This window comes from Microtus oregoni, unplaced genomic scaffold (assembly GCF_018167655.1).
Source record: "Microtus oregoni isolate MIOR12 unplaced genomic scaffold, Mior012 000020F_ref0000438, whole genome shotgun sequence".
Classification (NCBI taxonomy): Eukaryota; Metazoa; Chordata; class Mammalia; order Rodentia; family Cricetidae; genus Microtus; species Microtus oregoni.
The window spans coordinates 16104080-16118837 of record NW_024543079.1 but is presented as its reverse complement, the minus strand read 5'-3'; the positions used below and the strand labels follow the sequence as shown (position 1 = coordinate 16118837).

Genomic DNA, 14758 nt, shown 5'->3' with positions numbered 1-14758 from the left:
CTTTGGAGACTGTCCTGGAACTTGCTCTGTAGACCAGGCTGGCCTCGAACTCAGAGATCCACCTGTCTCTGCCTCCCGAGTGCTGGGAATAAAGGTGTGTACCATCACCGCCTGGCTTAAGAGTGCGTTTCAAGAAAGCACCATGTAATGTACTCAAACTGCCTCCCACTCACCCCTCACCTACTGGATTCATGGATGGAGACCACCATGCCCAGCAGCTGGGTGCCCCTCACTGGTGGCTTGCATTTTAGTCTTCATTTTTTTAAAGTAACTGCAACAGCTGCTAAATGCAGAGGCATGAGGCAGGTCCTGGGCCAGCAGCCCTTGTCTGCATCAGACAGCTGTGCACATAAGCATCTGTCACCAGGTTTGCCAGACAGAGGAGGAAACGGAGGACTGGACTGGTCCGCTCATTCCCCACAGTGGCCCGGGCCACTCAACAGCACTGCGGTGGGGTCCTTCCCTGTGCTGTGATCCACAAAAGGTAGCAGGGGCCTGCCAGCCAGGTCCTCAGTGAGAAACCCCAGCCCTGCATCACACCTGAGGCGTTTCCTGAGCTCCCACAACAAAGTAGCGCCGCCTCCCCTACAAAGCCCAGGGCAGGAGCTGTATAGGTTTTTCAAGAAGTGCGGGGTTGCAGAGGGGCAGGGAAGGCCATGCACCCCATCACTGGAGCCTGACCACAGATCTTTCTTTAGCCCTGTCTCCTCCTGTACCCACCATCACCTGAAGTACCCTGTCTAGGGGCAGAGGATCTGTCCACCTGCCCTGGATGAAGCAGTGAGGTCCCCGGGACACCAGCAACCAGGAAACTCTTTACACAGAAGCCTGCTGCAAGATCTGGCCCTATGGGGCTGACCTCCTCAGGCTGACCTCTCCCCTTGCCTCTTTCCCAGTGTTGGGGGGGCATAAAAACTGAGCTTTGGAACTTGAGAGGGGATCTTAGCAAACATTTAAACTTACACAATAACAATGCCAACAGCAGCAGTGATAGGGGTAGTGGTGGTGGCGACAGCAGCGGCAACGAGTCCATACCCAGACCCCAACCACATGCCCAAGTTAAAGCCCTCCACTCTCACTGAAGCAGGTCGTGTAATTTATCCCACGCTGTTCACATATGGAAACTGAAACAGAGAAGTTAAGCAAGTTGCCCAGGTCACACAGCAAATAAATGGTGAGCTCAGGATCCAAACTTGGCAGCCTGGCTCCGGAGTCCAGCAGAAGGACAAGGCTGTTCACTCAAGGACTGGAGAGCTTGGGGCAGGGGCAGGAGCTGGCCACTGGGGGTTGCTGCTGAGTTACTGCTGCCTTAAACCATGCACACAGATTCCCTGTAAGCAAGCCTGTCCCAAGCACCTTCGTCCACGGGGTCCTAGTTCCACTGGGAAGCCCTGGCCCCTTCCTCCTTCCACAGTTCCAGAATCAGTGGTTCACAGCAGCTCCCCGACCCCACCTGCTCGCCATCCCTCCCTGATTCATGAGACCCCTCACCCCACCCTCAGCCCCAGTGCCGTCCAGACCATACTGGACTGAAACTGCATCTCCTGTCACCCCTCAGCGCTGGCACCAGGCTCTGCCACTGGGCTGATGGGAACGGCAATGTGACCTAGAGTTAGCATCCTGCCATATGGGTTCACACTGCCCTGCTCATCCCTGCAGTCCGGTGGGCTTCAGTCCAGCTGTCAAGGGGATGGGCAAGGTGGGGAGCCAAAGCGAGACTTCATCATTGGCTCCATGTCCCTGCTCTGCCTCTCACAGCTGGGAAGCCTTGACACATGGACTTGACCTCTCTGAGCCTGACTGTCCCAGCAGTGGGAGGACAGGAAAGACAGGTAGACAATCACACAAGGCCCAGCACACCTAAGGTCCCTGCCACAGAACCTGGTACTTACTTCCAGGTATCAGCAAACACAGGTTGTGCCGTCGTGGTCACTGTTTTCACTCTGGAGGTGTGCAGGGGGCACTGACCGTACACACCCTTAACTGTCCCTTCAATCCCAAGAGAGCTTTAACATCATTGCTCTTCCATTTTGCAGATGTGGACGTGGAGACCTGAAGAAGTTGCTTCTAAGGTTTTACAGTCAGTGAGGAAACAAGGATTTGAATCTGAAGCCCCCAGACCCCAGGGAATACACCACACAACATTTCTTTTGGAGGAGGCGTGGTGTTTCCAGACAGGATTTCTCTATGTAGAGCCCCGGCTGTCCTAGAACTCATTATGTAGACCAGGCTGGCCTTGAACTCAGAGATCTGCTGCTTCTGTGCCACCCCATCTGAGATACACAGCTCTTAATGGGCAGCCTGGAGTCCAAGAAGCTGGCTGGGTTCCTTCTCCTGCCTCCTGAAAGCCACCTTCCCAAGTGGCTCACCCTCTATGACTCAGTGACTGATCTCAGGTCCCATTCAATCCTAGAAGCTGATGTCCTCTTCCTGGAAGCTTCCTCCCCGCCATCCTGTGTCCCTGTACCCACGCCCCCTTCACTCCTCTCACCTTGGCCTGCTGCTTCTTTGACCCCTGGCCCCCAGAGTTCCCTGCAGCTGCTGTCACTACAGCTCAGGTACAACAGCAAACGCCTCTTGTCTTCAGGGCTGAGCACTTTGCTGGGAGTCTCCCCTACTGCCCACAGTTTTACCACGCAAGACCACTGGGCTCACAGAACTGAAACCTGGCTAAAAGAGAGGCAGGGACTTTCTCAAGGTCGTTGAGTGTTAGCTGAGAGCTCAACCAAGAGGCCACTGAGCTCAGAGGCCTGCAGGCAGCACTGTTGCCCCTGTGGCTCAGTGGCTATTCATTCCATCAGAGCCCTGAGAGCAGCTCAGTTACTGAGGACAGGGCTGTCACCCTGGGGTAGAAGCCCTCCTGCCAGAGTGGCCTGGAGCCTACAGGGAGAGGAATGGAATCCAGAGCTATTTCTACTCCATTTTATTTTTACTCCTTAAACTTACTTTCTGGTCAGGGCTGAAGAGATGTCTCTGTGTTTAAGAATAATACGTCCTGGTTTTGCAGGGGACCTGGGTTCAGTTCTCAGCATCGGCGTGATACAGCTCACAAGTACCTATAACTGCAATCTGGAAGGATCCAGCACTCTCTGGTCCCCATGGGCACCCACCCGTATACATATGGCACATATAAATTCATGCAGGCACACATACACACATATGAGTAAATATTCTGTGGTTCTGAGGATGGAACGGAGGACCTTGTTTGTGCTAAGATCACAACCACTGAGCTACACTGCCAGTCCCATTGTTCCATGGGATAAATGATGAAACTGGGGGTTAGAAAGGATGTGTTCAAGACCACAAGGTAGTAAATGGCAGAGCTCCCTGGCTCAGACCAGCCCCCTAACTCCAACTCCCCAGTGCTCCACATACATGCAGAGAGCCTCAGCATCAACCTAAAGGGCTTGAGGGTACAGCATGCACAGGCCCTGGGTTCTAACACCATCACCAGAACAATACCACCCATAACCCTTGACTCCCCAAGGCCTCTCAACCCAGAGTCCTGGAGAAGCTCCAGGTCCCTAGAGCCACTGACTGAGCTCCAGGAGCTTTTTCCCCCATCCAGCCTTCCTGCTGCCCCAAAGAGAGTCTCACCAGAGGTTTACAGTGACCTGCCTTTGGGATCTTTGCAGGAGCCTCCCCCTTCCCCAGGTGCCTGAGATGGAACAACAGCCCCTACTCAAACCGGCCTAGCAAACTGAGCTTCAGGCCACCATCCCACCATACCGTAGGGTACAGACTGTGTCAGCCCAAAGGGCCAGGATCAGAACAGGCAAGCCTTTTACTCAATGTCACAGTCACTGGTGGGGCTCTAAAGGCAGGGCTGCCACTTGTCCTGTGGCCCTCTGGTCTTCCCTGGGCTCTAGCCCAGTCATGAGTACCAAGTGTCTGTGTGGGCCTCTTCACATACCCATGAGAATGGCAGCCTACCATGTAATGCATTTAACTCAATTCTTTCCTTAATTTCCCCACCAACCCTGAAGAACTGCCATCAGACCTCTTTTTCTGATATATATATATATATATATATATATATATATATATAAAAAATATACCACAAAAATCAGAAGTCGCTAGTGGCTACCTAGCTGGGTGCCTAGCACAGGCTATGCCTTGGTTTGCTAACCTGCAGAATGGGGTCACAACAACCTTTTGAGGTGGCTGAGGATTGTTCAAGACTGGAGAAGCTAGGAGCCAGTCCATGGATGGATCTCATGTTTTCTCGCTCGCCCCTCACACCCCATCAGGCCTGGCCTGGTGAGGGAAGGCTCCATGTCTGCTAGACCATTTGCTCAATCCTCAGACGCTGAGAAACGCTGAGTCATTCACCCAAGCAGAGGCCTTCCAGGAGTAGGGGATGATGGGTCCCAACTCAGCAGGAAAGTTCCAGGCAGTCCAGGGTTCCTGTGCTCATGGTGGCTCCTGAGTTGGCCACCGATGCCTGAGTCACTAGGGCTCCCTATTGGCCTCCTCCTGCCACCCCAGGGTTTGTGGACCCTTCCTAGATTCAACTTAGTAGAGTCTGCTCAGGAGTGCCCCCCACCCCTGCCACTCCCACACACCCCTGTAGCCCCCACACTTCTGCCACCCCCCACCCCCACACACCCCTGCCACCCCCCATCCCCACACACCTCTGCCACCCCCCCACACCCCTGTAGCCCCCACACCCCTGCCACGCCACCCCACACACCCTCCACAGCCTCAGCCATATCCGCAGCACCTACCCATCTCCTGGCTCCCTGCATGCCTCTCTTCCCATCTCACCCCACCTATCACCCCATCTCAGCTGCTGTCCCATCTCCTGTAAACAGAGTCTCCAGGCCTGCACCCTCCCAGGGTTGTTTCTCCGATGGAACCCCTTTCTCCTTCTTCAGAGCCTGTATAACTCCATGACTCCAAGGCTCCTTCTAAACCATCCTAACCTCCATCCTTACTCAACTACCCTGCAGGTATGGCACACTTCCAGATCCTTCACCCCCAACTGGTCCCATCCAGGTTCCCCATTCTGATCTGAGCAGACTAAATCAGTGGCCAACCCCCAGGCATGGGGAAAGGCAGCCAGATTCCATCCTGCAAAGGCTTCATCAACTGCACTCACCTTGCCTCAGCTACAGCCGCTTCATTTCTAGGCTCACTAAACGATGCTTTGGGCACCTTAAGGCCCAGGTCAAAGGTCAGTTCCCTGAGGACTTTCCAGACACCCACGAGTTGAAGGCTATGTCTGTACTTGGGGCTCTGAGCCCTGGGGTGCAGGGCTGGAAAGAGAGTCCCCAGAGTTTGACTCAGAGAGGAGCATCTGCGCGACCCTTCCCAGCAGGAAACCCCAAGGCGCAGGGGCTACCCCAGGCCAATGGGATGTAAAGTAAACTGAACAGGTAGAGACCGGCGGAAGGTGCCATCATGAGGGAGAACACCGAAGCAGTACCATCTACCAAGTCACAAAAGGGTGACGGGAAAGACAGAGAGATGGGGACAATATCCAAGAGACCTCAGGGAAACTTCTCTGAGGTGGTGGTATTTAGCAAAGATTTCAAGGAAACAGAGCCAGCCAACCACACAGAAAACTGGGGTGAAGGGAGACAGCAGGGTAAGCCAGTGCAAGGGCCCTGGGACCTCGTGCACTTGCAAAACAGCAGAAGCCAGTAGGGTGTGGCCAGATGGATGAGGCAGAGTGGAAAGCTGTAAAGACCGCAGGCAGCTGGTCAGATCTCACTGGGTTCTGTGACTTCCACCCCTGCTTTGAGTGAAGGGGAATCCTGCGTTTCACTCTATTGTCCCAGCTGAGTTCAAGCTGTCCTCTGAGTACTGACGGTCACATTACAGGTGTGTGCCACTATATCCAGGAATCAGGTAAAGTCCTGGAGGGCTCTGGCTTGCTTCTCGAAAAGTCTCCTCTGGTTGTGTGGATAAAGAAGGGATCCTCTGGCCAGAGTGGATTTGGGAGCCAGTAGGAGGCTGATGCCCCTTCAGGCTAGCCAGAGCTGGTGGCCATGGAGGGCATAGATGTGGGGGGCTTGAAATGTTGAAGACAGAATCAGGGTTTTCAAATGAGCTGGCTGGGTAAGGCGTCAGAGATAAGAGAAAGAGGTTGAACACTTCCTAGATGACCCAGAAGGGTAAGACGGAGGGAGGTAGATGGGGAGGAGGGGCTTGAAATCAAGGGGGCAGGGGCTGGGCTTTTACAACCAGACCACCAGATGTTTGCTTAGCTCTGGGATTCTGCTGGACCGTGAGTGAATTCCCTCCGCGCTGCCTCACTTTTCCTGTCTGTATCAGAGGAGTTACATGTCCCATGGTGGCCAAAAGGAATGAAGACGGAGGAGCTGGTGACCTTGTCCTCCAGAGCCAAGCAGCTTCCCTCCAGCCTCCCCACCCCCTGGAATTGCCCAGGACAGGCCTACAGCTGCAGCTGAACAGGACCAGGAGGAGGGGAGAGGAAAGAGGGGGAGGGAGGGAGGGTGGCATCTGCCTCCCCAGGCTGGGCCAGCAGGTGGAAGGGCTGACGGAGGTCTGGGAAGCCTCAGAATGGCCCTCAGGCAAGGGCTCAGTGAGTCTGGGGTGGGCGGAGGCTGAGGACACTGGGCTTGCCACCCCTCCCAGAGTGCAGAGAAGGCCAGACAGAGCTCTGGCGCCTGAGCCCTGCTGAATGGGGAACCCAGGAAGGGTTTCTGACCTCCCTAGTCCCATATTTGGGGGGGGGACATTAATTGGCATAGGGTAGAGGCTTGGGTGACTGGGAGACCTGCTCAGACCCTGGCCTAATGGATTAGCAGGAGGTGGGTAGGGCACTCAACAGGACCCACCAAGCTAGGGTAAACCTCTCCTCCCTTCAGCCTTCCTAGCAGCAAGAAGGGGTACAAGATACTGAGGGTACTTAGTTTCCACCAAGTTCCCCAGCCCCTGATGGCACAGCAGCACAGAGACGCCTTAGGCACAATCTCAAGGGACCAAATCCTTGCAGCTGCCTACTGAGTGCCAGGGACCGGGCTGGGTCCCATTCAATGTCCATGACAGCTTCCATCACCATCCCCGTTTGCGGGATGAGAAAAGCAAAGCTCAAGAAGCTCACAGAGCAGCTAACTTTCCCGAACACTGCTGTCTGTGTGCTGTGTGCCTTGAGATGCGAGCTTCAAAGCAGTCCCCTAAGAGAGGCTGGAGCAGGGATGTAAACTCACGGTCCTAGGGCTGGAAAGCCCTTGCCCTGAGTCCCACTCCATGTCTAAATACAGTCTTTACTCTAACAAGCCAGTGCCACAGCAGGCTGCCACCCAGCTTCCTTCTACCCCTTTGCCTGCTCTGGCACTCAGGGGCTAGACCTGGTTTTTACACTAGCAGGGTGACCTTGAGCACACTCCTTAACCACCATCCTCAAGGACAACAGTGCCTTCTCCAGGTTGTCCGGGTTTGGCATCCGTTGACTATTTTCCCAGCAAGGCAGCTAAGGCTTGCAGATGGCTGGCAGGCTACCCACCATCAAAGTGGAGCTGAGATCCTAAGTTCAGACCTCTCTCCCCGGAGCATCCATCCTGCCCTAGGGACTTGACTTTGGATCTGGGGGATGGGGAGGCTATCAAGGAGGTATCTGAGTTCCCAGCATGGGGACAAGGCCCCATCTTTCACTCACTTTCTCTAACTTGGCTTCAGCTGGCCAAGAGGGACACTGGAATCAGGGTGGTGGCTTGAGCTAGCCTGGCTGTGATGAAGAGCACCCCGCGAACAGCCACGGCTGTTCCACCAGAACCTCACATGCAGTCACACCATGGCCTGCCAGCGCGGCACCCCAGGTGCTTCCACATCTGCCAACACAGCCGCTCACAACCACATACATCACAAGCACGCCGCCTCCCTCCACCTGCACACACCGGTGCCCTGCACACATGCCCACCACCATTCTCAGCCAGCACACAGACAGGCATACCCCCACGGCTGACTTGTGCCACGTACTCTACACACACACGCTAAGCACCTCACGCGCATGTAAACTCTATCATCAGCGGTATAACCTCTAAGGTAAGAGGTGGAGAGGCCACGGCTTGTCTGAAGCCATCACCCTTTGTCCCTAGAGAGCCTAGCCACAAGGCTTCCTGCTCCAACTCCTTCTCACCCACCTACCAGTGTTCCCAGTGGCATTTTCAGAGTCTGGCCTTCTAGACAGGAAGGTAGCCCATTTAGGTCACAGAGCGGAGGGCGGGTTACTTAGTGAAGGAAGAAGTGTACACGCTGTCCCCACCCCAGTGGAGTGACCCAGAGCCAGAGAGGAGGTCACGGAAAGCCCTGGCCTGACACTCAGTATCCAAGTGACTCTCAGCTCTAAAATACCTCCCCAAGGCTCCATGACCCTGTTACCCAAATTATGGAGGTTTAACGAATGAAAAGGCTTCCTTCCTTCGGCCACTCCTGAGAAAGCTAAAAGGGGCCTGTGTCAGACACCACTGTCAACTCCCCCCCCCCCCTCCAGTCTCTCGAGGCCTTCCTCACCCATGGCTACCTCCAGGAAAATCCCAGGTATCTTACATGGCACCAATCTACAACTCCAGACTTCTTGACCAGGGGATTCTTCTAAACAAATTCTATCTTGAAGGGTTTAGATATTCAAATTACATTAGGTCCCAGTATGCGTCAGAGTCAGGACAGCAATGTGTAGGAGACAATACCTACGCTCAAGGCCTGCCCACTCAGTAGTGTGGTCTAGGGACATTTTTTTTACGTTCCCTGAGCCTCAGTTTACCTATCTGACAGGTGATGGTAATAGCAGTGTTGGCCTCTATGCTGCTGTCAGGGTCCCACAAGCTGAAGTGGCATCTCAGGCCAGTGACAGGCACAGTCACCTACTGAGGAACAGGTGCCATGAATGTTGCCTTTAACCCAGCACTTGAGAGGCAGAAGCAGGCAGATCTCTGTGAGTTTTGAGACCAGTCTGGTCTCACAGGGAGATCCTATCTCAAATTTAAACATGTTTTTAAAGGAGGAGGAAGAAAAAAGAAGAGAAAGACAGAGAGAGACATAGGTGTGATGACAGCTTGAAGAAAGCCAAAGAGAATACTTAGGTAGGCATTCCACTAAAGGCGGAAGCCTGTTACTCAGTCAAAGCCTGCTACAGCTACAGTGTTACACTGCGCACCAGAAGCCCTTTCCCCGCCCTGGACCAGTGGCCGCAGGTGCCAAAGGTTTACACAAAAGCTCTGGGGAGGAAGACTTCAGACTGTGAAAACGCTTTCCACTAAATGAACGTCATCTGCAAACTGGGAAAAGACCACCATTAGTCAATTTGGCCAGCGCAACACCTGGGGTCCAGCGCGCAGAAGCCTCGTGTTGACAGTGGAGTTGGGCAGTCACACAGGGGACCCTGGAGGAATATGGCTCTCATGGTGGGAACCAAAGCACGGGCTAGCCCCAGCAGAGACCATGGTAGAGCTCAGAGACCTATGCCCCAGTCCTAGCTCTCCACCAACGGAGCTGCGTCTCCCTGGGGCCTCAGCTTGTGTACTGGAAGATGGTATGGTTGGTCTGAGACTCTCTCTCTCCAAAGAGCCTTGGGAGTCTCTTGACCTAGGTAGGCAACTGGCTCAGGGTCCTGCCCCAGCCTAATCTGTGGCCTTTCCAGGTCCCAGGGACAGCCCCACTCAGAGGCCAGGTAAAAAGAAGAGGAGTGGGCTCATTATGTGGCTGGAACAAAATCAGAGGTTCTTCCCCTCCAAGGGGTTCCACTTCCCCTGCTTAGCCACCCTATGTGGTCAAAGCAGGCCAAACACAAGAAATAATAAATTAGCCTAACCAGGCTTTCCCCAGCCAGAGGCCCCGGCTGGCTCTTATCATTAAAGATCTTATCCCCAGAGCACCAGTGAGGGACTCCGCCCTCTCTGTCTTCTGCCTGCACCTTCGACTTCCTGTGACAACCTGCACACTGAGACCAGCCTGCCTCCCCAAAGCTAGGCTTCCCTCCCCCGCCAAGCCCCACCCCCCACATGGGCCCCAGCTGCAGGAGGCCCTGCTGAGTGTAATTCCCTGCGCCCTCCTCTCTGCCCTGCCCCGTCCGGACAGATTAAGCCTTTGTCACACACACCCAGAAAAGCTCAGGGCCAGATGGGACAGGACAAGTGTCAGATCATCGACCTGAGGGCCAGCCTGGAAACTGGGGAAAGAGCCCTGACCACAGACAGCTCTTCAGTGAACTGTAGGGGGAGGCAAGGGGACCTGAGGTGGGGGAGAAGAGAGAGGTCACATATGACGGTCACTCTCGGATCACTAAAGCCACCCGTGGGCTTATCTCTGGCTCCTCGATTCTCTGCCCTCCCTCTGGAGTCTCTGCAGACTTTACCACTTTGTCAGCCACACCTGTTTTCCTTGCTGGGTGTCCCAGGAGAAGCCACCCACTCCAAATGCCCAGTGCTCATCTCAATGGCGCAGGGTCTACCCCAAGGCCTGGAGACACCAAATAAATGTCATAGACAAAGGTTTATGGCCCAATGACCTTCACAAGAACCCACCCAAGACAAATTACAGAATCTTTCCCACTGACACCAGAAGCAATGACAACTTTAATTTCCATGTGCATGCCTGCACATGTGTGTATGCACATGCACGTGTGTATGCGTGTGGATCAGTAAAGGCAGAGGGACGACCCTTACAGCTTTCAAAAAGGTCCCATTCAGCCCCTCCTAGGAAGAGGCCGTGGCTGTCTCAGAATTCCCAGCAGGGTCTGCTCCTTAGATCAGCGAAAAGGAAAATGGAAATGGAAAAATGATAACAGCACCCCAAGAAAATACTTGGAAATGGGGTGGCAGCACTCTGGACATCTCCAATGGCTGGCTCTGGTTGGCTAGGCATGTGGCAGGCAGGGTAACTAACAGGTTCTCTGGGGACAAGCAGGCCAGGCAAGCAGGCACCGGGAACTGGAGGGGCAGGCTGTCACAGGAGGGCATGCCTGTTGTGTTTGTCATCCTCCCGGCAGCCTGGGCAGGGAGGCCTGGGTCCCGTTTCTCTGCCTCCCAGGCAGGTGTTCCCCTGGGGAAGGTTTATTATTGGTCTAGAGCCAGGGTGGAGGCTTGTCAGGTCCCTGCTGTGAAAGGCAGGCAAGGGAGGCAGAGTGGGACTGGGAAAGGGCTGAAGCAGCCAGCTAGCTAGTTAGCTCAGGCAGGACCTGAGCCCAAGACTAGCACCGGCTTCTGCTAGGGGATGCTGTGACAGCTGTGTGAAATAAAGGGATGGACAAACTGCCTCACGATTCCCACTCCCTAGGGGAGTGGGTGACCCACAGAGAGCCAGTCAACCAGCTGCCAGGTGTGGGAGCATCACCACACCTGAACTCCAATAGCGGGTGGACTGAGGATCTTACCTAAAAAGGAGTTGGGGCAAGACTCTAAGCTGATGGGAAGGGTAGCCAGGAGAAGGATGAGGTGGGGACTGACCTGGGAAGCCCTGAAGGCTGAAGGCAAGGATCTAACTATAGGGCTAGTGGGTAGTTGCCCTGGGAAAAACCACCTGGGGGAAAAATAGCTAGCTCAGGATGGGGAGAACCAAGTGGAAGTCCCAAACTGGCAGGGTGGGAAGGGCTGACCTAGTGTGCTTGTGGGAGGTGACAGCTCACCTGCCCCATAAGGGCAAATGGACAGTGATTTGGTTGAGGGAAGTCATCGTTGGCCCATCGGAGCAGGGGACAATGACCCAGACTCCCTGGGTTTGGAGGCGAGTGCCCATTTGCGCTGGGGGGGTCTCTGTGACCCGCGCCGCAGGGACGTGGCCCAATCTCCCGCTCCGGGAAGCCGGTGGGCGCGCCCCTCGGCCCTGCCCCCTGTTCCCTGTCCGGCCGGAGGCGGCAGCGGCGCAGATGGGCTGCTGGCGGCCTCAGCGGCAGCGGCGCGGTTATCAGCGCTCCTCGCAGATGGGCCGCCCGCCCTCCGCGCTCGCGGCTCCCACTCCCCGCGGCCTGCAGCCCCGTCCCCTGGGCGCGGGGGGGAGGCGCCTCGGGCTCCGCTCCCTGCCTCCCGCCTCCCTCCCTCGCGGTCCCCTCACCCCGCGGGCCCGGCCCGGGCGGCCGCCGGAGGGGGAGGGGGAGGGGACAAGTGCACTTTTCGTAACGACCGAATCAATTGTGTGTGAAGAGCCCGCTCCGGCCGGGGACAGGGCTGAGCGCAGGGCGGGCGCGCCGGACGGGGGAGGAGCGCGGAGGGGGGAGCGGGGGAGCAGGGAGGAGGGAGGCCGGCGCGGGGCGGCCGGGCTCTAGCGCTCCGGCCGGGCGAGGCCAGGGAGGGGCGGCGGGGAGGAAAGCTAGGCTGGCCCGGACCGGGGACAGAACAGACTACCCGAAGGTCTGGGCGACGGAAAGTTCAAAGCTCAGCAGTGCCCCAAGAACAGCCGCCCCCCCCAGCCCCCACCCTCTGCAGAACAATGAGGTCCCGGCGGGGGGAGCTGCGGGGCCCCAGCCGCACGCCCTCTCCAGGGCGCCCCGGGCCGAAGGGGACGCCCCCGCCCGGCCACTGGCCTCCTCCTTCCCCGGGGCTGCGGTTACCCGCCCCCTCCCCAGCGCCACCCGGGCCGGCCCGGGGGACGGGGGAGGGGAGAGGATGGATAGGTCATGCCGCCCCTGTCCCATGGTGGGGGGAGCGCGGGGCCCGGGGGGCGGCGGGGACGCCCCACCCACCCTTGGGAGGCTGCTCCTGCGCCAGGCTGCGGCTCCTGCTGCCCCTCCCCGGGCCAGCGCCGGGTGGGGTCGGGGCGACAGTGCCAAGGCTGGCCCCCTCCCCTGGTGCGTGGAGGCCCAGCGGACTACCCGTCCCGCCTCTGCCCCTGCCTCCCCACCCCCGCAGCACCACCTTACATACACACACACACACACACACACACACACACACACACACCGCCCAGCCGGCCCGGGGGCGGGAGCGCGAGGCGCCCGGGACAGGCGGCCCCGAGGCGGGAGGGGGGAGGCTAGAGCTCCCGAGCAGTCGCCTGCTGGCGGGGGGGCGAGGGGGAGGGGACGGGAGGACAGAACACGCTGGGGTGAGCAGCCCGGGACAGCCCGCCCGTCACAGCCACGGCCCGGGCAGCGGCGCAGAGAGGGGGCAGGGACACCCCAAACCCAGAGCGCTGCCCAGGCTGTCCAGGGAGGGTTGGTGAGCAGAACGCGCGCGCCCGGGTGGGTTAGATACACCGACAACCCCAAGAACACACCATTCGGACACACATCCACACCCCCACCCCGCCCCCGCCCGCCCCGAGCCCTGCCGCGGGACTGGCCCGCAGCCGCCGCGCGCGCACTCACCGAGCCCGTCTTGACCGGCACATACACCACTTGGCCCATCTTGGGTTCCCGGCCGCTGCCCAGGCGGAAGCCCTTGGAGCGCACCCAGAACTGGAACTTGCCTTTCTCGCCGGCCGCCGGGCCGCTGCCCGCGCCGGTCCCGCCGCCGCCCTGCAGGACCTCGGCTATCCGCTGGTATTTGCTGCGTGTCACAGTCTTGGTTTTGGCCGAGTCGCCGTAGGTGCGCAGGCACCAGTCCCGGAACTGGCGGCCCAGCTCCGAGTCCCCGGGGCTGCGCTCACGCTCCCAGCCCCCGCGCAGCAGCAGCGTCGGCTTCGGCATCCTCTCGCCGCGCCCGGCGCCCTCGGGGGCGGGCCGGCCACCGGGCCGCCCGGTGCTGGGACTGGGCTGGGCCGGGCCGGGCTGGGCAGGGGCGCGCCGCAGCCCGGGCTGTCCCGCGGTGTGGCTTCGGCGCGGCTGCTGGATGGGCGCGGGCGGCGGCCGGACGCGCGGGGCTGCGGCGCGCTCTGTCCTGCTCGGGCGGCGGCGGCGGCGTTGGCGGCGGCGGCTCCGGCTCGCCTCCTGCTCCGCCTCCTCCTCCCCCCGGCCGGGATGCAGGAGCGATGGAGGCAGCTCCGGGCCCGGAGGTGCAGAGGGGGCGGGCCGCCCCGCGGGCGGCCAGGGGAGGCGGGAGGCGGGGAGCGGCCCCGGGCGCGGGGAGCGAGACCGAGCCTGGGCGCGGGCGGCAGCGGTGGCTGTCAGCTTGTGCGGCTCATCCTGCTCCTGCTCCGGCTCGGGCTCCCGCTGCCGCTGCTCTTCCTCCTCCTCCCGCGCCCGCCTCCACCACGCCGCGGGATCCCACCTGTTAGAGCGTCGCAGCCTGCGCCGCCGCCCGCCCCCCTCCCTCCCGCGCCCGCGCGCCCAGCCCAGCCCCGCCCGGCCGGGCCCCTGGGGGCACGGGGGCCGCCGCACCCGCAGCGGCCGGAGGGCAGCAGCCGCAGGCGCGCAGTACCCAGCTAGGGACCGCGTTCCATCTGGCCGCCCCAGCCTACAACCTAAGGCCGCGCTCTGCCGGGACGGGCTGGCTGTCCCGCGGGGAGTAGGGCACAGATCCTCGCCCAGCGACCAGTGTCCCCGGCCTCCTGGGTTGGGTCGTCCTAGCCGAGGTAGCCCGATTCGGGCGGTGTGGACAGGCTCTTCTCCCTCCCTCCGTCCCTTCCGGAATTGGCCTGACCTCTCTGGTGTCAGTGTCAGCCGCAGAACAGAAGCGTTCCCTCTGGGGAACCCCAAGTCACCACCCTTTAGGCCCCCAAACTTCCTCTCTTTCTGCCTCATCTGAATTACCCGAAGATTGGCCGCCCTTGCCTTAATGGAGGTGGGGGTGGGCAGCCCCAGGCCCTACAGAAGTCACCTAGTCCCGTGGCCTCACTAAAGCCAACTTCACAGCGCCACTGAAGACCTTGACACACCCACAAGCCCGTGCTGGGAAGCCTGACCTTCCCTGGTGCACCTTGA

The 14758-nt window shown here is 58.8% G+C and overlaps 1 protein-coding gene across 2 annotated transcripts in view; it reads right to left on the bottom strand.

Annotated features, from left to right (window-relative positions):
• Nol4l (nucleolar protein 4 like) overlaps positions 1-14098 on the bottom strand; it is a 118583-nt gene extending 104485 nt beyond the window's left edge. For both annotated transcript variants that reach the window (XM_041670359.1, XM_041670360.1), the window contains exon 1: positions 13265-14098. In XM_041670359.1, the coding sequence (XP_041526293.1) occupies positions 13265-13585 (321 nt within the window). In that variant the 5' untranslated portion in view covers positions 13586-14098. The remainder of the gene's footprint in view (positions 1-13264) is intronic.
• Positions 14099-14758: the final 660 nt, after the last annotated feature.